This window comes from Colletotrichum fioriniae (genome assembly GCF_027942845.1).
Source record: "Colletotrichum fioriniae strain IMI 355084 chromosome Unknown scaffold_3, whole genome shotgun sequence".
Classification (NCBI taxonomy): domain Eukaryota; kingdom Fungi; phylum Ascomycota; class Sordariomycetes; order Glomerellales; family Glomerellaceae; genus Colletotrichum; species Colletotrichum fioriniae.
In genome coordinates, this window is record NW_027076839.1 from 3,463,147 (window position 1) to 3,486,174 (window position 23,028).

The 23,028-nt window shown below is 54.3% G+C and overlaps 11 protein-coding genes across 11 annotated transcripts; 7 read left to right on the top strand and 4 right to left on the bottom strand.

Moving 5' to 3' along the window:
* Positions 1–193: 193 nt before the first annotated feature.
* N0V96_003821 (uncharacterized protein) lies at positions 194–2,693 on the top strand (the record flags this gene model as incomplete). The annotated part of the gene is made up of 2 exons (XM_053190524.2): positions 194–203; positions 295–2,693. The coding sequence occupies 2 exons, from the start codon at positions 194–196 to the stop codon at positions 2,691–2,693; spliced, it is 2,409 nt and encodes an 802-aa protein (XP_053051933.2).
* Positions 2,694–4,509: 1,816 nt separating this feature from the next.
* Positions 4,510–6,345, top strand: N0V96_003822 (uncharacterized protein; the record flags this gene model as incomplete). Its single annotated transcript, XM_065756944.1, has 6 exons — positions 4,510–4,599; positions 4,668–4,687; positions 4,753–4,827; positions 4,887–5,211; positions 5,269–6,187; positions 6,248–6,345. The coding sequence occupies 6 exons, from the start codon at positions 4,510–4,512 to the stop codon at positions 6,343–6,345; spliced, it is 1,527 nt and encodes a 508-aa protein (XP_065614711.1).
* Positions 6,346–6,844: 499 nt separating this feature from the next.
* On the top strand, positions 6,845–8,156 carry N0V96_003823 (uncharacterized protein; the record flags this gene model as incomplete). Its single annotated transcript, XM_053190522.2, has 2 exons — positions 6,845–6,849; positions 7,022–8,156. The coding sequence occupies 2 exons, from the start codon at positions 6,845–6,847 to the stop codon at positions 8,154–8,156; spliced, it is 1,140 nt and encodes a 379-aa protein (XP_053051931.2).
* Positions 8,157–8,589: 433 nt separating this feature from the next.
* SPT4 (transcription elongation factor spt4) lies at positions 8,590–9,022 on the bottom strand (the record flags this gene model as incomplete). The annotated part of the gene is made up of 2 exons (XM_053190521.2): positions 8,590–8,829; positions 8,939–9,022. The coding sequence occupies 2 exons, from the start codon at positions 9,020–9,022 to the stop codon at positions 8,590–8,592; spliced, it is 324 nt and encodes a 107-aa protein (XP_053051930.2).
* A 1,201-nt stretch (positions 9,023–10,223) lies between these two features.
* On the bottom strand, positions 10,224–11,954 carry PPT1 (Palmitoyl-protein thioesterase 1; the record flags this gene model as incomplete). The annotated part of the gene is made up of 6 exons (XM_053190519.1): positions 10,224–10,262; positions 10,319–10,443; positions 10,498–11,103; positions 11,154–11,589; positions 11,648–11,728; positions 11,805–11,954. The coding sequence occupies 6 exons, from the start codon at positions 11,952–11,954 to the stop codon at positions 10,224–10,226; spliced, it is 1,437 nt and encodes a 478-aa protein (XP_053051928.1).
* A 482-nt stretch (positions 11,955–12,436) lies between these two features.
* Positions 12,437–14,146, top strand: N0V96_003826 (uncharacterized protein; the record flags this gene model as incomplete). Its single annotated transcript, XM_053190518.2, has 2 exons — positions 12,437–12,495; positions 12,661–14,146. The coding sequence occupies 2 exons, from the start codon at positions 12,437–12,439 to the stop codon at positions 14,144–14,146; spliced, it is 1,545 nt and encodes a 514-aa protein (XP_053051927.2).
* Positions 14,147–14,903: 757 nt separating this feature from the next.
* Positions 14,904–16,819, top strand: N0V96_003827 (uncharacterized protein; the record flags this gene model as incomplete). Its single annotated transcript, XM_053190517.1, has 2 exons — positions 14,904–14,931; positions 15,033–16,819. The coding sequence occupies 2 exons, from the start codon at positions 14,904–14,906 to the stop codon at positions 16,817–16,819; spliced, it is 1,815 nt and encodes a 604-aa protein (XP_053051926.1).
* Positions 16,820–16,990: 171 nt separating this feature from the next.
* Positions 16,991–17,950, bottom strand: RRP36 (rRNA biogenesis protein rrp36; the record flags this gene model as incomplete). The annotated part of the gene is made up of 1 exon (XM_065756945.1): positions 16,991–17,950. One exon carries the CDS (start codon positions 17,948–17,950, stop codon positions 16,991–16,993), a length of 960 nt encoding a protein of 319 aa, XP_065614712.1.
* Positions 17,951–18,557: 607 nt separating this feature from the next.
* Positions 18,558–19,620, top strand: N0V96_003829 (uncharacterized protein; the record flags this gene model as incomplete). The annotated part of the gene is made up of 2 exons (XM_053190515.1): positions 18,558–18,757; positions 18,846–19,620. The coding sequence occupies 2 exons, from the start codon at positions 18,558–18,560 to the stop codon at positions 19,618–19,620; spliced, it is 975 nt and encodes a 324-aa protein (XP_053051924.1).
* A 387-nt stretch (positions 19,621–20,007) lies between these two features.
* On the bottom strand, positions 20,008–21,611 carry TEF4 (elongation factor EF-1 gamma subunit; the record flags this gene model as incomplete). Its single annotated transcript, XM_053190514.1, has 4 exons — positions 20,008–20,968; positions 21,039–21,087; positions 21,312–21,498; positions 21,582–21,611. 4 exons carry the CDS (start codon positions 21,609–21,611, stop codon positions 20,008–20,010), a joined length of 1,227 nt encoding a protein of 408 aa, XP_053051923.1.
* A 416-nt stretch (positions 21,612–22,027) lies between these two features.
* MRPS9 (mitochondrial 37S ribosomal protein uS9m) lies at positions 22,028–23,028 on the top strand (the record flags this gene model as incomplete). Its single annotated transcript, XM_053190513.1, has 2 exons — positions 22,028–22,874; positions 22,937–23,028. The coding sequence occupies 2 exons, from the start codon at positions 22,028–22,030 to the stop codon at positions 23,026–23,028; spliced, it is 939 nt and encodes a 312-aa protein (XP_053051922.1).

Consider the following 23,028-nt stretch of genomic DNA (forward strand, 5'->3'; position numbering starts at 1 on the left):
GCGCTCTTCAAGGCTGCAGGGATTCTGGATTATTCTCTCGACCTCGACGCATCTTCTTTTCTCCTCACGCATTTGTCCTTGCTCGGCGCACGTTGACTTCTTCATTGTTTGGAAACAGCGTCCTGCATGATCCGTGTGTTTTCATCGCAAAATAACAACATCACATCCTCACCAAGCTGACAGACAACGATCAATGGACCACGGTACGATCCATAGCCTCGCCAGGCTTGCTACACTGCAACAAGAGCATTCCTTTCTGTGTGATTTTTTTGACTGACGGTCTGATATAAACAGACCATCTCGCCCAGGCCCTCAGGGCTAAGAAGAGACCTCAGTCTCGAGCCTCGACTGCTTCGGTTCACAGCATCTCAACGCAACCTACCATGGAACAACAACAGTTTGCCGACGCGCCCGAATTGTACTCGGCACAATGGGTCAACAACGATCAAAGACAACAGAGGAGCCTCGCACCCGCGTCGCGGATCACACCGGAGGAGATGATGCTCCACGCAGCTGCTACCCAGATGCAGAACGCCCGCGAATACTCGATGCCACCCGGAATGAGTGCCTCCATGAGCCAGTCCAGTGCTCACATGGGCCACTCAATGTCTTTCCAGCAACATCCCATGCAAAGACACCCTTTGCCGTCCGAAAGTTTTGCCAACAACAGCTTCACCGACGACAGCCAAATGATAGATCGTGACGAAGACGGCGATTCTTTGGTTGGAGCTATGGGCATGCAGAAGTCTAGCTCCGCCAGATCCAGCGCTAACAACGAGCTGGAGATGCGTCACCTCTTCAATGCCAACAAGCACCGCGGTCTGCAAGATGTTGCCGGCGAACTGCACGGCAATGAGCGAGGCCCCAACTCCGAACGCACCCGACAAGTCTTTGCTATGCTCTGGATCAACTCTGTATGCACCAAGGGAAAGGGATCTGTGCCTCGAGGCCGCGTATATGCCAACTACGCGTCCCGCTGTGCCACCGAGAGAATCACAGTCCTCAACCCAGCTAGTTTTGGAAAGCTTGTTCGCGTACTCTTCCCAGGTCTGAAGACGAGGCGACTTGGCGTAAGAGGAGAATCGAAGTACCACTACGTCAACTTCTGCTTGGTTGATGACCAGCCTGACCTCCGCGAACCCGAGCCTCACATTCCTGTGGCTATCTCCGAACCCCCCCGTACTCAAAGCTTCAGCGCGGCACCCGTCAAGGCCCAGCCTGCCACTGCCGTCTTGCCATCACCCGACGCTGCGAAGCGGCCAGAGAGCCCAGCTCAAGCGACGCACCACACCTCGAGGTCGCATAGCTTCTATAGCCATCCAAATGTGACCAGCGCGGATCATCTAGACTCATCGGCATCGAAGACCCCATTACAGTTCTCATTCCCGTCGGAAGCGGATGAGCTGCTTCTCCAATCTAACGAACCTCTCGCGCTACCCCGGATGGAGCCTTTCCTCCCAAGTGGAACTGACCCAGATGCTGCTAAGAGCTTGTCTGCTCTGTACAGGTCGCATTGCACTTCCCTCGTGGAGTGTGTTCGCTACTGCAAGGAGAAGACGTTCTTCCATCTTTACACGTCATTCCAGGGCACGTTGACGATGCCCGTTCAAAAGCTCCTCGGCCACCCGAGCCTCGCTCCCTGGATCGAGGAATGTGACTTTATTCTGTACCAACGCATGCTGAGAATCATCTCTGGACTCACACTTCAAGTCGTGCCCAAGCCAGTACTCGATACGCTACGCGGCATCTCCGAGCGCCTCGTACCTCACATTCGAGAGGCGTTCCAGGGGCAACCGCACCACGTTATCCGAGCCAAGGAGGCACCGGCAACCATCTTTGCAGCTCTTCTGGACCGAGCTCTGCGAGTCAACCTTACTGCTCATGCGGCAGCCAATATGTTGTCCAACCCGGCCAACCGCGATCAGATGTATCTCGACTGGATTACGATGGTGCGTGTGCGCAAGGTGGCGGAGTGTGTACCCACACGTGGTATGGATGATCTCGTCAACTTGCTTGTCACCGAACTGCGTGATCTCCTTAGCCCCATGAACGTCCCTTGGGAGGTGGAGTGCTTGACGGTCTATGGCGATATCGCCTTGAGAAACGGCCGCCAACCTGGCGTCGAGAGCACAGGCGACCCCAACGGACAAAATGTTTTGGAGCGTTGGGTTGGGTTCCTCAAGTCCCTCCCGATACGATTCCCTTACGCGTCGCACACTGAGATTGTCTACGCCGTTCAACGAGTAGGCACAGCTGTGATGCGGGATCTTACCATGGCTCAAGGCAAGAGTTTCGGCTCGTGGTGGGTGACCAAATGCTGGATCGACGAGATGACTTGCTTCCTTGCCGAGCAGGGTGGGTTTCTTCAAATGAAGACGTCGGGTGCTTCAGCAGCCGTGGCAAACCCTCAATCGGCAGCGCAGGAGTCGAATCGCCAAGGTTCTCGGTTCAGCGCGGGCAGCGAGGACTTTAACTTCTCGAGTCTTCCTCAAGCACAGCCAGACAAGGCGCCGTTCCCACCATCAACAAGTCAGGGCCAGGTCGACTCTGCGGATATGTCGGCGGGAAACAATCCGGACGACAGCGGGATCGGCATCAGGACACCGGAGGAAGACTTCCCCATGGATAAATACACCTTCTCGCACTCGGAGGTCAATCAAGCGTTGCTTGCCAACGCTGAGTTGCAACAATGACGAAAGGAGATCGAAATCTAGTCGCACCTGGCAAACCAGGTGTAATGTATCGATAGCCGCCTGTCAGACGGTCTCTCGTAGAGGCTTGATGCCAGCAGAGGACTGTCGACAACAGTGCGATGACGATGGCACGACTGCACGATTGTATGAGCGCGGAAAAAGTCCAGACCATTTGGTGGGGACAAGTCATTGGGTACTGCGCCTGTTCATTTCTAGACGGGGTTTGGGATCTGTTTTTTTGCGGTCGGTGTTTGAAGTGCGTGACGATCGAGGTCGGCATTTGCATTTGGTTCTGGTTCTCGTGGGTTTGCTATACCAATTGTCTCTGGTTCTGGGCAAAGCAACGGTACTTGCATTTATACGTTTATTTAGTGGTAATACGACCCATACTGGGAGAGCTTTGAGCAGACAATGTGTGCCCCTTTTCGATGAGTTGCAGATGCATGCATGCAAGGCTTGGCAGGGTATTTCCACGTTGCCTTTGCCCACTGTCTGATAAGACTGCCCAAGACCCTGAATGGCTCCAGGTGTTGTTGAGCAAAACTAGGTTGTCACGAGTTGCGGCGGCAACAGAGAGGTGGCATGCAGAGTTGCGTCAAATGCGGCTATTTCACTGGGGGCGTGGGATCCCCGTCTGTCACTTCGTCATCGGCCGGTCCCTGATTCGCCATCCCCGCGCGGTCGCCAGGATTCGGTAACTAAAGATTTTCTTTGGCAGAGGTTTCATAGGCTCTTTGCGAGACCGCGTTGTGGAGTGGCTGGACGGGAGACGGCAGCGACAACGCAGAGGCTTGAAGAGACCACCAGAGCGGACGCACACAGCGAGTGCCCCGTGGGGTTCACAAGTGATTACCAAATGGTCGTCTTGGAACCGTACTCTATTATCTAGAGTTTCCGGGATGTTGAAGAGACGGACAAGTTTGATATTGGTGTCAAATTACCTTCTTCAGAGGGGTTAGTGAAGCACCGATACCGCGTATGACTCAGACAAAGAAATTGTCACGGATAGAGGCTGCCGCGGACACACTGCCCGATTCAGAGCCCTCGCTCATACAGGTCTTTGCAGAAGCCAAGTCAAGCCAGGGGATCTTTGGGCAGAGACCGTATGGATACAGATAGGTAGCAGCAGCAGCAGCAGCAGCAGCAGCGTGGCAGTTATGCGTTGGAGGGTTTCCCGGGTTTTCCAAAACTCAAGACCCATTCATTATTACCTTTTGACCGAGGAACGGCAGTGCTAAGGCTCGTGGTACCTTAAGTCGCAGAGCTGACCAATGTACATCGGTCATTGTTTGGTGACCTTGCAGCAGTGTATCTGTAAGGTCTCTCTGTGTAGGTAGGTAGGTACGCACACCTGTAGTGTGAGAAGATTCGGGCCCGCCTCCGATGTTCCGGAAACGCAAAAATTTGGACGCTGCAACTTGCACAAGCGTCGCCGATTTCGTCGCTCCACCACATCCCACTTTCGTCCCATCCTCATCGCCTTGGTTTAATCCACCGCAACATAAACCACCTTGAACATAGCAATTCCACCGCATTCGAGCTGTGGTTTCTCTCTTCCCACTCTGTAAACTCCCTGCACCTGTCATACCACTTTCTCTTTTTTTTTTTATACGCCGTGCAGTGTGACGCATCTCACATAAAACACTCGATTTGAGAGGGTTGACGTCCCAGTCTAACCGTCGCCATTCTTTATTTTTTTTCCCTCCTCTCACTCCCATTTCCGCAACACTCACAGTGCCCCTCCTTCTTGGCCCGCCTTAAGCACTCATACCCCAAACCGACCACCTTAGGCTCTGCGCGTAGCCATTGATACACCATGAGTAGTCAAACGATAGGGAATACCTCCAGCAATGGCTGGGTGGTGCAGAAGTTCGGCGGAACCAGTGTTGGAAAGTTTCCAGACAAGGTTTGTCACTCACCAGTGAGAAAGTCGCGATTGCTGCATGAGGCTGATCCAGTTTCCTCACACGACAGATCGCCACGGATATTGTCCGGTACGAAACACACAATTCCCAAGTAGGGTTGTAACCTGACTGACATTTTCGTGTTTTAGAGCAAGCCTTTCCCACAACAAGGTCGTCGTCGTCTGCTCGGCAAGAAGCACGGGCAAGAAGATTGAGGGCACCACCAGCCGGTGAGTCACTCAGAAACGCAACCAAGCCTTCATTCTCAACTGACCCCCCTCCACCAAAGACTCCTTGGTGTGTTTAACAAGCTCAAGGGCATCGCGGCACCCACGACGCCCGAAGAGACACAGAATGAGCTCATGAATGAGGCCAAGGGTCTTATTGAGGACATTTGCAAAGACCACGTATCGGCGGTTAAGACTTTCCTGCGCAACCCAGAATTACAGGCCTCCTTGGAACAGGAGATCCGCGATGAGTGCCAAGAGCTGGTCGAGTATATTGTAGCAGCCAGGAGATTTAACCTCGAGGTCAACTCAAGATCAAAGGATCGATGCATCAGCTTTGGTGAAAAACTCAGCTGCAGGTTCATGGCCGCATTGCTGAAGGACTTGGTACGGAATGAACATGGCTTTCCACTGTCTCGAAAATGCCGCTAATCAGACTCGCAGGGCGTCGCCGCGGAATATGTGGATCTCAGTGACGCGTTCCACTATGATGCCACGGCTCGTCTGAGCCAGGGCTTCTACCAGGAAGCCGCAGCGGTATTGCGGAAAAAGATCACGGCTTGCGAGGAGCGAGTCCCCGTGGTCACTGGCTTCTTTGGCAACGTCCCCGGAAGCCTGATTGATGGTGATATTGGCCGAGGCTACACGGATCTCTGCGCGGCGCTATGCTCAGTCGGCCTCAAGGCGGATGAGCTACAGGTGTGGAAGGAGGTCGATGGAATCTTCACAGCAGACCCGACAAAGGTTCCCACGGCCCGCCTATTGCACTCCATCACACCGTCTGAGGCGGCCGAGTTGACGTTCTACGGTTCCGAGGTCATCCACCATTTGACCATGGACCAGGTCATTCACGCCTCGCCCCCTATTCCCATCCGCATCAAGAACGTCAAGAACCCAAGAGGAGTCGGTACCATCGTCGTGCCCGACCCCGTCCTCACGGCCGGTCATCAGATCCAACGGTCAGCACCCGCAGACCCGACCTTGGTCCAAAAGCCAAAGAGACCCACGGCTGTCACGATCAAGGACAAGATCTCCGTCATCAACGTGCACTCCAACAAGCGGTCCATCTCCCACGGCTTCTTCGCAAAGGTATTTTCTATCCTCGACAGCAACCAGATCTCTGTCGATCTCATCTCCACGAGTGAGGTCCACGTGTCCATGGCCATCCACGCCGGAAATTCAGAGGGCGGCAGCTTCGACAAGGCGCGGCTTGAGCTGGAGGAATGTGGCGACGTCAGCGTGCTCCATGACATGGCCATCCTGAGTCTGGTTGGTGCGGAGATGAAGAACATGATTGGTATCGCCGGTCGCATGTTCTCCACGCTAGGCGAGCACAATGTCAACTTGGAAATGATCTCACAGGGTAAGCCATCTTGGGGGCAAGGGGTTGCGAGAGAAGCCGTTTGCTAACTTTTCGACACAGGTGCCAGCGAGATCAACATCTCCTGCGTCATTGACGCCCGTGACGCTACTCGTGCCATGAACATCTTGCACACAAATCTGTTCACTTTCCTTGACTAGGACGCTCGCCCCGAATACCCCGCGCGCTTCAACTGCGCGCGGTGGAAGCGAGCTCTCCTTCTTTGGATTGAAGTAGTATATAAGTTTTCCGTGGGTCGGGTCATCTAAAACGGCGCATGAATTTGCATTGTTGGATCAGAAAAGAAGAAAGAACGAAGAGTATGGACTGGAAAAGACAAGATTCCCTTGATTTATCTAGAGGTATATATCAAATGCACATGATTAGGTCAACTTTGGCATCAAAATTCAAGGCGCTGGGAGTAAATTGGAAATCAGGTCCGGAGCCAATCAATCTTATCCACACGCCGTCGACTCATAGACTTGGAGATATGAGAATTACTTGACAAGAAGTTGTCAATATTGCAATATCCGACAATTAAGAACCACCCTAGTAACCAGGTAGACGTAAATATTTACTCGCCAGGCCGACCTCGGCGAAGTGGGATACAGTATTCTAGGGACCGTCGCACACGGCTCTGCCCCGCCACTTCCATCTTTCATGAGGTGGGCGCAGACCCTTGTCAATTTTGATAAGATAAGCAACACAGGAAAGATCCACAACTGACCCTGGAAAGGCTCATTGCTTCTTTGCGACGATCTTCTCCCGTCAACATAACTGCATCCAACCTCGAATCCCACACGCGCCACTTATCGAAACTCGGTCCACGACATATAGATCCTACCATCGTACCTCGAAAACAACCACCCTCTTCCATCTTCAGAACCGTCCACCGAAGAACGCCCCGAAAACAAGATCGCCCAAGATGCCAAAAGCAGAAGTCGGCTCGACGAAGCATCTGAGCAACAAGCTCAAGAGCAAAGGCCTCCAGCGGCTGCGCTGGTACTGCCAGGTCTGCGAGAAGCAATGCCGCGACGAGAACGGCTTCAAGATGCACACGCAGTCCGAGTCGCACGTGCGGCAGATGCTCGTCGTTGGCGAGGACCCGAAAAAGTTCCTCAACGAGTACAGCAACCAGTTCCTCCGCGACTTCACGCAGCTACTGCGCACGGGGCACGGCGAGAAGCAGGTGCAGATCAACCACTTTTACCAAGAGTACATTGCCAACAAGGAGCACGTGCACATGAACGCGACCAAGTGGCCCAGCTTGACCGAGTTTGCGAAGCACCTGGGCCGGGAGGGCATCTGTCGCGTCGAGGAGAACGAGAAGGGTATTCATATTGCGTGGATCGACAACTCGCCCGAGGCGCTCAAGAGGCAGGAGGCGTTGAGGAGAAAGGAGGCGCAGGATCGGGGCAACGAGGAGGTGGAACAGATGATGATTCGAGAGCAGATCAAGAGGGCGCAGAAGGCGGCCGAGGCGAGGGGCGAAAAGCCTGATGACGAACAAGAGCGGGAGAGGGGGTTGCAGAGGACAGAAGGAGAGAAGGTGTCGTTGTCATTTGGCACCAAGCCTGCGACGGCGAAGAAGGAGTCCAACCCGACAGGGACGGGAGCGCAGTCCAAGTCCGCAGAATCCGAGGCCTCGACTACAGCGACGAATACAGAGGCGTTGGAGAAGACAGAGGACAAGCCTGCCGAGAAGCCGTCTCTCGGAGGCGGTCTATCGCTGAAGATGACGGCGAAACCTCAGACCAAGAATGTGTTTGCTCAGGCGAAGAAGAACGCGCTGGCGGGCGGCGCGAAGAAGTCTGCTTTTGAGCAGCCGAAAAAGATGAGTGAGGCGGAAAGGATTATGAAAGAGGACATGGAGAGGCAGAAGGGGAAACGATCAAGGGACGGGTCTGGGTCTGGGTCTGGGTCTGGATTTGGCGGGTTTGCGTTCAAGAAGCAAAGGACGGATCAGCGGTGATTGCAACTTTAGATTAGGGATTGGTTTTGTGCCTATCGACAGGCGTTTGGGTTTAAAGCAGGGCAGCATCGCATTGTAACAAAAAAAGCAGGTTCAACGACTTGCATGAGCAAGAGTTGGGTTGTACTGTTAGATACCATTTTGAGAATTGATTCATCTGAATAGAGTCTTGCCTGACTCCTTGCCAACCATCTTTGACTCCCCGTAAAACGCCTTGTACGTGAAAAGAGAAAAACAAATACACATTGTTCAAGAGCTCGCAGCCAATCTCAAGCATCAACCTCCGTCTCTGTTCCGTCGCGCCTGTTATCAAAGTCAGTCAAAAGTGTACCCAAAACCAAACGTTCCCTGTTTTCCGATTCCACGCAATGTATCCATGCACGAGAGATTAAAATCCAAAAGAGTGGGCGTTACTGACGGAATGTAGTGTATCCTATACTCCTCCTCGAGCGTGTTGCGAATCTCGTCGGGCAGCTGACCGGAGACCTTGATCGCGTAGACGCCCCCTCACGTAGTTATCCAAGCGCTGCCACTTTGCCACCCAGGAGCGCTTCGGATTCGAGAGGGTGATGAGGCCCTCGAATACCTGGGACGTGCAGCTCTCGATCTGGTCCTGGGAGCCGGCCATGTGGAGGAAGTCTTCGCAGTTGGGGCAGCCTTCGTCGCGGAAGCGCTAGGTTGGAGGGGTAAATATTAGCCTTAATCACTCCGTGCAATGAATCGTTTTCCCCTGAGGCCTTCCATCCAGATGATGGGGTAGGCAAAGTTGACTGTGGACGTACAGAGTAGGTCATGACGATGGAGCAGACCATGCAGGCGCGGAGGTAGCGCTGCTGACCGGGCGCGACGAAATTATCGGCCGACATTTTTCTTTTCTCCTTTTTTTGAGATTGTCTTTCCGATCGGAGATTCTGTCTTCGGTGTTGGAGAAGGGTGGACGGCTGAGGAGTGTGTCGAAGGAGCGAGGGTGAAAGTCGCAAAAGCTAGAGCTTCGTCAATGATCAAAGGTGTTTCTGGCGAAGGGAGGCTACCTATGGCTGGAGTTCCTCAAGCAGCTGGATGTCAAATGTGGGGCTCTTGAGTGAAAGGCATCGGTGTTTTCCATTGATGGCCCAGGCTTTATAGTGTCTTATGCAGTATATGCATGTATACATGTACATGGATAATGATTGATTTTGGCGCTGACCCACCTACGGAGCTGCTTCGATCCCATGCTCGAATCACATTACATGCTACTCTTCTCTCTCATTGAAATTCTCTCCTGCCGCCTCTCACACATCTTTTTGGTCTAAGTAACTCACAGAGCCCATAATCTGTGAGAGAAGCTTTAAGAAATACCTCATTTGATCGACCAGAGGGAAACAGCCGACATGACGACGGAACACTCATCAGCCGGCGAAGCACCCGCCAGCACACCGCGCGCAACGGGCCAGAAATCTCACGAGCTTCTCACATGCACAATCAAGGCTCCGACCTTTTCCTACACTCACTTAGAACTCATCTCCGAGTCTCCAACAACACAAGAGGCATTGGAACTGGACAATCTTCAAGTACGCTCGTATTGCAACGCCGCTCTCGCCCAGTTCCTAGGCGCAACAGGCTCCGCCATTCCCATCGACATACTCAAAGTCGAGGGGGCACAGTGCTGGCTGCGCGTACCCCGACAGGACCTTAGCCCCTTCGCCGCCGCGATCACGGCGTGGGCAGGCGTCTCGGACCAGGGAATCCGGCAAGTTCTCCGGGTGAAGCAGTGCTCTGACTACTTGGGCGCTATCGTCGGCACCGATGGCCAAGACAAGCTTTGGTCGTCATGAACCTACACCTTGGTAGAGCTACGGAGAATAAAGAAAAAGTACAGCTTTTTTCGGCCAAACACCCAACCGTCGTATTATTCTAGATTCGGGGTTATGGTGGGCGCCTGCAGGGCAAGAACTCCGATTTATCCGCATGGCCAAACCCACGCTGCCACCCAGCCCCTTATATGCGCCGATCACATGCACCATGTATGCTGCGGATGCAAACTATACCTTCTCATACCCTAGGGACCATCATCCGCATATCATCAAACTACATCAGAGAAGACATGAGAGAACTCTGGGCATACGCCTTGAAGGTGGAGGGTCAGCGGCAGAAGAAGCAATGGAGGAGGGGATATGTCTTACCATAGGCTTGATATCCGGGTGAGGAACAGCGTCAAACTGCTTGAAGTCGAGCTTGTAGTCGGGGCCGACATTGATATACGCTCCCCTGTTCTCGGTGGAGTCGCAGTATCTTGGCGCGGAGAACACTACGAGAGTCAGTTCCAGATCGAGGACGGTCATGAGAGAGCATATAAACTTACCAGTAATGCAACGACCGTCGTGCTGCACCTCGTAGCCATCCATGCGAACTTCGTGACTGCGAATGACGGCCTCGAGACCGTTGTTCTCGCAAAATCTCTTGGTAATATCGGGGCCGAACTGCATGCCAACACCGCGCTTGCTCGGGCCACGGCCGGGCTCCTCTTGGGGGTCCGTCCATAACATTTCCATCATGAGACCCGCCTGGCCAGGCTGGCGCTGGGCGTGTCTGTCGAGCTTTCGGATGTCGTCCAAAGTGACCTTGTCGTCTGAGAACAGACCACCGTGCAGCACGAGATATTTGGTGCCGATCAGAGTTGCCAGAGGCAAAGCAGAGAAACTCTCTGAGAAGAGCTTGAAGATTCTCTCGTTGTACTTAGCCTTGCACTCGCCCTCGAAGCCGTACACGCGGTTCATGTCGTCGGTCTCGTGGTTACCACGGTTCAGGAAGAAAGCATTAGGTCGGAGCCACTTGTATGCGTAGAGCAGGAGAGCAATTTCGCAAGACCATGATCCACGGTCGACAAAGTCACCGTTGAACAGGTAGAAGTGCTTGTCGTTGGGCGTTCCGTTGAGACGGAAAAGCTCCATCAGATCAAAGTATTGACCTGGCTATAAGTAAGTATCTCGGTACCAAAGGAGATGCACAGAAACATACCGTGTGTGTCACCGCAGACTGTGAGTTGTGTGCCCTCAGGAATCTTCATCTCCACCATGGTCGGCTCGTCATAGACAAGCTTCTTGACGGCCAGGATAATTTGGTAGACATATTTCCTGTGAATCTTCTTGCCATTCTTGAAACGCTCCGTCATGTCGTCAATGAACTCTTGTGTCATCTCCTCTCCTAATCTGACACCATCGTAGTCGTCTTCGACGCTGATGGTGCTAAGATCGAGGCCTTCCGCAGCTGACGGCTCGTCACCGACCTCGATGGCAGCGAAGAAGTCCAACTTGCGAACAATCTTTCTGCACTCGTCCAGCTTCAACTTGGCATCCTTGTTATTCGGGTCGAGTGCTATACACTTCTTGAAGTCGCCGAGAGCTTCCTTTGGTCTGATAATGGCGGTTTGGGCAAGGCCTCGGCGGAAATATGCCTAAAGTAGTACCGACGTCAGCAAACAAGGATCGTTGGCTGTGTCCGGGATTGCCCACCTTCACGAAGTTGGGGTTGAGCTCGATCGCCTTCGAACAATCCGCAATAGCATAGCCGTATGCTTCAGACTTGATATTTGCCTACTCGTAGTCAAGATTGTGTTAGTCACGCGAGCAGCTTAACTTCGCAGCCTCGGCGCAGCGAGGGGCAACGAACCTGAGCGCGGTTGGTGAAAAACGTTGGCTCTTTGTCGTTAAGCTCAATGGCCTTGGTGTAGAGCTCGATAGCAGTGGGCCAATCGTGAGAAGCAAAGGCCTTGTTGCCTTCGTTCTTGAAGGCTGTCGCCTTTTCCTCTGGCGTAGACATGGCGGCGGCAACGGTGCTCTACTGCAGAACCAAAGTGTGGGGTATCCGTATCGCAGGTTAGGGACGATGGAGGGGTTTCTCCTGCTGGCGTTCGCACACGAAACAGTGGGAAATCCAGTTGTCGTTTCCGTGGGCGTGAGATTCCAGTGCGGTTTCCCAAGTCAAATCGCAAAACTGGGGGCGGGAAAGAAGAGGTGGTTGTAGCAAATTTTGCTATGCAGCAGAAGCTCTTCGAAGGTTGAAGTTGCCGGGCTTGGGTCGGATTCGAAAGCTTCCTTTTGCGACGGTTCGGCCCTTAAACCCTCTTCAGTATTCGGAGCTAACAGGAAACAGTGCGCTACTACCGCACGGTGCGATACAGTTGCAGCGGGGTGGCACTGAGTTGCCACTTCAGGAGTCCGACAGGGGCGCTGAAAGGGCGCTGCCGTGGTCTGGCCCCTCCTCCCTCCACTCCCGCGAGGAATGAGCTTCCATCTGCCACTATGGATGCCTGGGAAGGTACCTTAACGGAGTACGGACGACTTACACCTCCGGGCCTGATGTACGTATGTACCCTGGTAGAGGACCCCTTCAGGACAGAGGACTGACGGGGAGGCCTGAGGTACCCGTAGCTTTGATAGTTGCATAATCGCCACACGCGAGTCTAAACTTATCGCTAATCGGAGCCGCCCCACGTCACTCGGACCCGAACCTGAGCGCAACTCAGACTTCAGATTGGCCTCAACCGTCGATCCAACTTTAACCTCCCGACGCGACATCTAACCCATGGCGCTGACGGCGCACTCCCCCTGTATCTACAACCCTTTCAAGAGAGACTTCTCAACCTGACCGGCCCCAGTCTGTTAATGATGGAGCCTCAAGAACGCACATCAACCGCGCTTGTGCGCAAGCGGACCGACCTCGAACTGATGCCACCACCGCCCGCCGCGAAGAAAATCAAACGCCCCAAAAAGGTCATAGATGAAGACACTTATACCGACGCCTTATCGCAGATCATTGCGCGCGACTTCTTTCCCGGACTCCTTGAGGCCGAGACCCAGCAAGAGTACCTCGACGCTCTCGAATCAAAAGACAAGGCATGGATTTCCAATGCTGGCCAGAGGCTGGAGCGTGTGATGACGCCGGGGAGGAATAGGGTCAAAAGGCCGATGCCTTTCAACAACGCTGGACGAACGCCATCCGCATACGGCGCAGATACGCCGGCATCAGTGGCATCGACAGTATCCGAAGCGCCAAAACCAGTCGTGGACACGAATATGAGCCTGGCCAATTTCCAGGCTACTTACACCAGCGAAGACAATGAGAGCTTTTACAAGCTCATGGATAAACAAAATCAGAAGAAGGCAGAGAAGTACGAATGGATCTGGCGAGGGAACAAATTGCCTTCAAAACAGATGATCAAACAAGCAGAAGTCGAAGCCAAATTACTAGAGACAAGGAGTCTGGTGGACGATGGGTGGAAAAGGGACAGACTTGCCATCAAGGACGTGGACGACAGGCCAGCGAGACCGGACAGTTGGAACGCCAACCCCAAGAACAACTTGATGTTCGGCCCGGATGGCGTGGACGACGACTACGAGAGCCCAGCCCAGAAGGCGCAGGCCCAATCGATGATGCCGCCTAAATCGATCAACTATCAAAACACGAGGGTACCGCAACCAGCAATCGCAGAGAGAGCTCTGTCCCCGACGCTTTCTGCTGTCAGAGACGCGATTGCTGGCAAACCCCGCAAAGAAGACCTGGCTTCGAGCGCCGTAGGAGGTGGAGAGACGCCAAGAGTGAATGGGTACGCCTTTGTGGATGACGAAGACGACGACGACGACCAAGTTCTCCCTGTGCCCGTCATCAACCTCGGTCCTGGTGACGCTACGCCAAATCCATTCAAGCTGCAAGAACACAGAAAGCGAGAGACTTTGCATCACCGTCTAGTTGAGCGCGCAGCGCATTCGAAGAGAGAATCCGTGAAGAACGGGTTGACTGGAAAGTTGGACAGAACCCCGGTGCCCAAGTTCCCGTCGAGTCCGCGGGTTTCGGGTGGCCTTACGCCTGCCGCCCAAAGGCTGTGGGGGAAGATAGGCAGCCCAAGGCCAGGCAGTCCGCAAAGTTCGTCCTTGAAGGCGACACCCATGCGGGCAAGAGGCTCACTTTTAAAGGGCGGCGCCTCAGTAACAAGTGAATCGACGCCAAAATGATTAATACGAATAATGACCATAGACGAGGAACCAGGGATAGACTAAAGATACCACTGCAGGATAGCTTACGAGAAGCACAGAAAGAAGAAAAAGCATTCTAAATGTGAAAGACGAGCATATACAATGAGACAGTGGCCAGGTTTGCATGCAAAAGGAGGTAGTGCCGTTGGATCATCGGCCGGAATTGGTCCATTCGGAAATGGATGGTAGCTGGAGAAATGTGGCTTAGTGTGTTACCCCGTTATATGCATGGTGCTACCTAAAGCTCCCTGGAGCTATCTTCTTTCCTTCCCTTTATATGCATACACCCATCACTTAATTTTCCCTCCATGACGAGGACGATTTGACAATCCCAGCATTTCCTGAAAGCCGCGAGGTCACCCATATGTCAAAGGACCATCACAAAGACATGCGTGTAGCATAATTGGACAACCTGTTTTACCGATGAGATTCGCCGATTTTGCTGTCGATTTGGCAGCTGTGCTCGGCGCTTCGCGCTCTGTCGCTTCCAGACATGTTGCACTGAGAGGCCGACAGCTCGAGAGCTTCACTAAAGCTTCCAGCTTAACACGCAAATCTCCCACGGCACCTCAGCACACACGAGACGACGCCGCAGCAGAAGCTCCGGCCTCCTCCGATGTCCCAGAAGCTCAGTCACCAACTGAGAAAGAGACGCCGCCGTCAAACAAGGAGTCGACATCACAACCCAGTCATCCCTCACTCACAACATCAAGCAGCTTCCAGCCCAATATCAACAATGCAGCCCGTATCTCACCAAGCTCAGGGTCGGTTCTCTCTGAACTGAGGCAAACCAATCCTTCAGCTTTTCCATTCCAAGGCGCATCGCCATTGGATCAAAGGCCCAAAGATAACACCGTTTCCACAGGGTCTCCAGTGAGCAGGCCGGCAGCTCCGTACGGGGCCCCTGTTTCTGAAGAGGCAGACGACCTCCCCCAGGGTGTCAACGTCAACATCTTCCATAGCACCCGAGCCGCCAAGTTGTTGGGTAAGGATGGAGAACCGCCAAAGGTTGACTTCGGTAACCGCAAGAAGCTCCCACCCACGAAACTCCCCGAGTTTGTCGATTTCTCCAAGTTGTCCAAGGATGGCGAGGCAAAGAAATTAGCTACCCCTGAGAGTGCTCCAAGTACTTCTCAGACCGCCCCTCAACCTGAACTTGTCAACAGCGAAGCTCTAAGAAACGAAAACTCACCGATACCTTCAGAGCCTCCGTCTGCTGCCGCTGCTCCTACGGGCCCGGTATGTACGGGTCCGGTATCTAAGGGTGAACCTCCCGTCGAAGCTATCCTGGGCGCTGCGGTCGACCCAACAGCACCCCCCGCACACGCCCTCAGGGAATCCAGCGTGCCCGCCACACGCCTGAGCAGACTTTGGAACTATGGCGGTCTGGCAGCAGGAATGATGGGTGGTGCCATCACCGAGAGCATCGGCAGAGCATTTGGCGGTGGCGGTGAGGGCTCAGTACTGCTCAGTGCTGGCAACATGGAAAGGCTTGTCGCGAAGCTGTCGAGAATGCGCGGCGCTGCACTGAAGATGGGCCAGATGATGAGCTTCCAGGATACCAAGATGCTCCCGGGACCGATTCAGGAGGTTTTACAGAGAGTACAGGACCGTGCCGACTACATGCCGTCTTGGCAGAGAGACAAGGTCCTCAAGGCCAACCTGGGCGCGGAATGGCGCGAGCTGTTTGAGGACTTTGAGGAGAAACCCATTGCTGCGGCGTCCATCGGCCAAGTTCACCGGGCTACTTTGAAGGAAAGTGGTCGTAAGGTCGCGGTTAAGATTCAGTTCCCTGGAGTCGCAGACTCGATCAATTCCGACCTCGACAACCTGGGCATTCTCTTAACCGCCACTAAGCTCCTACCAAAGGGCCTTTACCTAAACAAAACCATTGACAACGCGCGGCTCGAGCTGGGATGGGAATGCGACTACGAGAGAGAAGCGCAGTGCCTGATCCGTTACAAGGAGCTCTTGGCCGATGAACCGGATACGTTCCTTGTGCCTGACGTTCATCTGCAAGTCTGTGGAAAGAATGTTCTGACCATGGACTGGATGGAGGGTGTGGGCGTCACTAGAGTCAAGTCGTTCACTCAGGAGCAGAAAGACTGGATTGGCACCCAGATCCTCCGTCTCTGTCTCCGGGAGATCACAGAGTTCAAGTTCATGCAGACCGACCCTAACTGGACAAACTTTCTTTACAACGCGGAGACAAACAAGCTCGAGCTTCTCGACTTTGGTGCTTCCCGGGAGTACCCCGATGAATTCGTTACGCAGTACGTTCAGCTCCTTGCCGCGGCCTCGAGGACCGACCGGGACGAAGTCAAGCGTTTGTCTGAGAGTCTGGGATACCTTACTGGCCACGAGAGCAAGCTCATGGTGGACGCGCACGTCAAGTCGGTGCTCACCCTGGCGGAGCCTTTCCTCGGCTCGGCACCCGAGGTCTACGATTTCCACGACCAAACCATCACAGAGCGCGTCAAGGCTCTTATCCCCGTCATGCTGCGCGAGAGACTTGCGCCACCGCCCGAGGAGACTTACAGTCTGCATCGTAAGCTGAGCGGTGCATTCCTGCTTTGCGCGAAGCTCGGCAGCAAAGTCAGATGCCGCGAGATGTTTGAAGAGAGTCTGAAGAAGAATGGATACAATGCTTAGAAGAGGCAAACGAAGAACTACCCTCAATCCACTTTGTATCATGTTGTATCATAGTTGTACGATCAATGTGTAGACACACAATGCAGGGAGGATTATAGACAAAATGAAAGACCTTCCGTAATACGTTCAAGGGGCTCATAACTCGAATCAAAGCATGCTGATTACGTCCGCTCATTCCCTAGGTCTCCTCTGCATCTTGTCAAGCTCCTTCCGCTCCCTTCCGACAACCTTCTTCCTCTTCCGCTCAATCGTACGGTCGACCTGCTTCTTCTTCATACCCGCGAACTGATCCATCAAGAACCTCTTCTTCTGCTCCGACTTCTTGAGGTAGAACGGCTGCTTGCCCTCCTTGACGAGCTCCTTCTCCTTGCGCTTGTGCTCCTGAATGACGTCGTCCGCCCGCTGCTTGCGCTCCCGCGCCTTCATCTTGCTCTCCATCGACAGCAACATCCTCTTCATCTCCTCCTTCTTGTCCGCGTCCTTGGTCTTCTTGATCTCGGCCCGCAGCTGCTTCATCTCGTCCTTGCGGTAGTCGTCCAAGAATGCGTACGCCCTCCGGGCCTTGGACTCGTCGACGGGCCCGCTCATCGGGTCGAAGCGCGGGTCGCGCACCTCCATCTTGGGCACGGCGATGATTTCGCGACGGCGGGAGACGGGCTTCTTGCTTGACTGCTCCATCGGGGCGTGTTTGCTCGAGCGCTTGACGTGGTCGGCGCCGTGCTTGGGTTTCCTGCCGACTTCTTCCGGACCCGAGTCTGAGGAGTCGTCGTCTTCTGAAGGTGATGCGCCGCGCTTGCGACGTTTGGCTGAGGGCATGGAGGCCTGGGCTTTTGCGAGGGCGCCAAAGGACACTGATGAGATGTCGATGTTTGACTTCTTTGGCGGTGGTGAGGCATCGGACTTTGAGCTGTTAGTAAAGGGTGCAGTAATTCTATGACTCGGAGTGAGTACCTCTTCATCGTCCTCTTCCATATCCGGACCCTCTTCGTCCTCACTCAACTCATCTCCATCCATTCCCATCTCCTCAGGCTCACTGCTGATCTGCTCATCGACTTCAGGTTCCGCTTCTCTGCGAGGCTTCACACGACGCTGAAGGCCTGAGAACCCTTGCTTCCTCTTTCCGGACAGCATTTTGTCTTATTTTTCGTTGATTTTGTGAAGCTGAAAGGTGCACTTGTGATATGGTCGTAGTATGAAGGGTCAGAACTCACATGAAAGCGACTCGCCCACACCTCAAAGCAACTTTTCAGTGGGCCTAAGTGACCAACGACCTCGTATCGATAAGAAGCGGCAACTTATCGATAACATATGTCTCACAAACTTCCAGTCCTTTCAACCTATGTGATGTCCCAGCAAAGAACAATTTCCTCTCCACTAATCGCATCAAAGACAAAAAAGACACTGAATACGCTCCGAACAGTACATTCGACCTACGCCCACTTACTACGGACGCAGCTTGACCAATCTGTTTTCGCATTCAGCTCAATTGACTTCGCCCTCCCACTTCATTATCTAGCCCATCCATCCATGCAACCCTCTCTTCCCCGGATATTCGCAAGATCGCAACAGATCCACCAACGTTGCTTCTACAAAACCGTCGCGCGCAAGCGTTCAGGTCGCCCACCCCGCGACTTCCCCTCGAAAAGACACCATTTCCGAATACAACGCCGAACCTTACCTTCCCTTTCCCACGACTCCCTCGCGTGATTCGAGGCTTGTCTACACTCCACACAAAAGCATGTCCGACCTACAATGGTGGGCCAAACCCGCCCCGGCCATGGCCGCCCCGTCGAATCAGCAGCCGAGCAGTAATGGTTTCACGATACCGGGCCTCGGCAACGCCGCCAACGTTCCCTACGCCCCGAACTCCACGACCCCTCTCACCGAGCAATCGTCCGCCGGAAACCAACCCACAGTCCCAAAGGGACCTCGCAAAGCGTCAGTCTTTAGGCCCCCCCGTCTCTTTGCGGTCCATTGCTCTCCTCCGATGCTGTCGCAAAGACTAACATTCTCTCTGTCTCAACAGAGCCGCGGTGCCGCACAACCGTGATAAGATTATAGCTCCCAGCGCCGCCTCAGGCGGCGTCCCGAACCCGACGCCGCAATATCTCCAGCAAGCATCCCTCCCGCCGACCCTCGTATCCACGCCTCGACCGATCCTCGTCGTAATGGACCTCAACGGCACCCTCCTCTTCCGACCCAACCGTCGCAACGCTGCAAGCTTCGTCGAGCGGCCCCACGCGAAGCGCTTCCTGCAATACTGCCTCGACACCTTCCACGTCGTCGTCTGGTCCTCGGCCCAGCCGAAAAACGTCCAGTCCATGTGCGACCAGCTCCTCCTCAAGGGCGGCCTCGGCGCCGCAGACACCCAGGAAGAGCGAGCCTCGTACCGCCGCCGCGTCCTGGCCGTCTGGGGCCGCGACAGGTTTGGTCTCTCCGAGGCCGACTTCAAGCTCCGCGTGCAGGTCTACAAGCGTCTAGAGATGGTCTGGGCCCAGGCCAACGTGCAGGCGGCGCACCCAGACGCCGCGTACGGCGGCCGGTGGGACCAGACCAATACCGTTCTTGTGGACGACTCGCTCGAGAAGGCGCGGAGCGAGCCGTACAACCTGCTGCAGATCCCCGAATTCTTTGGCGACGCCAGCGAGCCGGGCTACGTGGTGCCGCAGGTCCACGATTACCTCAACCAGCTCTGTTACCAGTCGGATGTCAGCGCGTATATGCGCACGAATCCGTTCCAGCTGAACGACGCATACAGGCTGGAGCAACAGCAAGAGGGTAATGTGCAGGGCTTAGCGTAGAGAAATAGCAGAGGAAGAGTCTTTGGAAGAGTCAGGACATATGCCAGGTTGGAAAAAAGCACAGGACATGGAGACAGACTTGGTAGCATCGAGATACCCCTTAGCATGAGCTTATGGAAGCATCACAATCAATTCAATAATATGCACGTGGAGCCTCGTAGTGAAATTGAAAAGTGTTCTTTTGATTTTGATCAGGAACAACCTGCATCTTCTGCCTCGTCCTAGTGACTCAGACCTAGTAACTTGGCACACAGCCGTGGGCATTGCGCACAGGATATTCCTCTTCGGGTCCATAACATCATCTGCACACCCTCCTAGCCTATTCGTAAACTCATTTCATCTCTGCCATAAGCCATGAATTTTGGATCACTCCATTGAGCGATGCGCTTATTTGAAGACCTTGCCGTCGGCAACGGGGTACTCCTTGCCGTTGTGGGTGATGGGGGCCTCCCATCCCCAAGAGTCAGAGACGAACTTCTTGGTCTCGGGGGCGGAAGGGTCGAGCTTCTCGAAGTCGTAGCTCTCGTAGTCGGGAGCGACATCGAAAGCGGGCTTGTAGTCCTGGCCGCGGATGACGAAGGCACCCTCGATGACGGAGTCGTTGTTGGCGCCGTAGACGGCAGCGCATCCGAAGATGAACTTGCGAGAAGCCTCAAGACGGTTGTTGAAGCCGCCAATGAGGTTGTTGGACATGAAGGTCATGGTGAGCTCGTCGTTGTACTTGTACTTGACCTTCCAGAGAGAGAACTCCTCGAGGTTGACGTTGTCCCAGAACCACTGCATGGCCTCATCGTGGTTCTTGATGTTGGAGTACTGACGCTTCCACTCCTCAAGGTCGAAGGTGGCGCGGGGGAGCTCAGCAAGGGGGTGCTTGGGCTTAGGAGCGGCGGGAGCCTCCTCGGCAGCGGGAGCGGGAGCAGGCTTGGGGGCAGCCTCCTTCTTGGGCTGCTCAGGCTTCTTGGGAGCGACGTTGGTCAGCTTGGGGGTCTCGAGGAACTCCTGCTTCTCGGTAACGGCGGTCCAGATGTCCTGGTTGATGATGGTCTGGTACCAACGGGTGACGTTGGGGTTCTCCGCGCGCCACGCCTTGTCGAAGAAGAACTCGAAGCCACGAGCGATGATGCCAGCGGCGAAGAGGTCAGCGAGAGTGATGCGCTCGCCAACGAGGTAGGTGTTGCTGAGAAGGTGCTCCTCGATGACCTTGATGGCCTTGAGGGCGACCTTGGAGGAGTCCTCAACAGCCTTCTTGTTGTAGGGGTCCTTGCCAAGGAGAGGGCGGTACCAGGCGCCCATGGGGGGGAGGACCTCGGAGTTCACGAAGGACATCCACTTGAGAATGGAGGCGTAGCTAGGTAGATAATTGTTAGCCTCGTGCTTCAGAGCTCAACGAGAGAGAGGTACGCTTCCGGTGTACTTACTCCTGCTTGGTCTTGCCGAGAAGGGTGGTCTTCTCGTTCTGGGAGGTGACTGCAGCATCTCGTTAGCTCCTGCTTCTTAAGGTGTTCCAATAAAAAAAGTAAACGGTGCCATTGGTAGGATCAGAAATTTAGACTATGTCAACAAAGAAATTCAGACAGGGATAACTGTATTTGAAAAAGCTTGATCATCATATCGCGAATCGTGGAATGTTGTGTTTGTGTGTACGCGGGCTTTTGAAAAAAGAGGCCGGCAAGGTATGACTCAGAACGTACTGTAGATGGCAATGGCGATGCACTCAGAGAGAGGGTAGCCATCCTCGCCAAGGAAGGCGGGGACCTTGCCGAGCTTGTTGGCCTTGAGGTGCTCAACGGAGGGCTTGGTAGGGTCAGCCTCGATGAACTCGAGGTCGACGTTGTTGGCCTTCGCGACGGCGCGGATGGCCGTGGTGCGGGGGTTAGCCTGGAGGGGTGACGATGTTCGTTAGCGATCAGATTCCTGGAGACGGTGAAGATTGAAAAGTGATTTGGAGGTTCGATTCTTACCGGGTAGGTGAAGAGCTTTCCGAACGCCATCTTGAATCAGTTGTTTGACCGAGAGGGATGGAAGGGTATCAAAAGGTGCGTGATGTGATGGACAAGAGAGAGGAGAGAGAAAAGTTCGGGATCCCCGCCAGGGTGACAGTAATTTTTTTGAATGAAATTTCGACCGCAGTGCCCCGCCGCCCGAAAGCCCCTCGCTCGATTGACGGCAGCTCGAACGCCAGGGCAACCAGCTGCTGTGTGTGAGGGGTAAAGTGCGGCAAGAAAGGGTCCAAGCGTTTGTGGCGCTGACGCCACACCACGTGACTCAGGCATCATCCGATGTTCTGCCGTAGCCCAGCTACGAAGCTAGGAAAGATTTCTGTCTATTGGCGTTCAAGGCTGTCTCCAATTCACGATATCGCGACAGCAACCGCATCAACGAGGGCGCTGCTCGAGGTCCCACAACAATGTCGAGCTTACGCCATGGCCTGCAGCAGACACTCTGCTTGCGCCAACTGGCAAAGGGTCAGTCGATGAAGCCTCAATGGCAACGATCGAGCCTGCAATCGAGCTTCAAGAGCATGTCGACTACGAGCGATCTTCAAGCTGAAAACAGCGAACCCAAAATCGACACAAAGCTGGATCTGCCTCCCGAGCAGCCCTTCTTCGGCATTGAGAAGGCTCGCCCATTACCCGTCTCGCCGTCCTACTTCTCCAGGGAGCCTCGCTTTAACGACGCCTATATCCGACTCTCTGCTCTCGTGCAGAGATACCAGCACCTTCCTTTGGCGCCCCCGGAATTGGTCCCACGACAAATATGGAGGAACTTGAAGGGTTACCGACAGACCACTGGAGAACCAGTCAAGGCGATGCCCTTCAGCCAAGTTCTTAGCATGGTCAAACGGCTGCATCAGATCCACCCCGGACTGATGCCCAGCGAGGTCAAAGAAGCTCTGCAGGAATTCAAACGCGACATCGATCCGTACAAGAACATGGCCAAGGTTGTGCCTCTCGACAGATATGGACGCGCTTTAGGCGTTGGTCGCAGGAAAACGTCGAGCGCCCGCGCCTGGGTGGTGGAGGGCACTGGAGAGATGCTGGTCAACGGCAAACCTCTGAACGAGGCATTCGGCAGAGTTCATGATCGTGAGAGCGCCATCTGGGCGCTCCGGAGCACTGCGAGAACAGACAAGTACAACGTGTGGGCACTTGTTGAAGGCGGCGGTGTGACCGGACAGGCCGAGGCTCTTACGTTGGCAATTGCCAAGGCTGTCTTGGTCCACGAACCAGCTCTCAAGCCGATACTAAGAAAGGGTAAGTGAACTCCAATTGTGAGAGTGATCTTCAATTTGTTGCTGACAAGTACGACGCTACAGCCGGCTGCATTACCCGCGATCCTAGGCAAGTTGAGAGAAAGAAGCACGGTCATGTCAAGGCCAGAAAGATGCCCGCCTGGGTCAAGAGATAG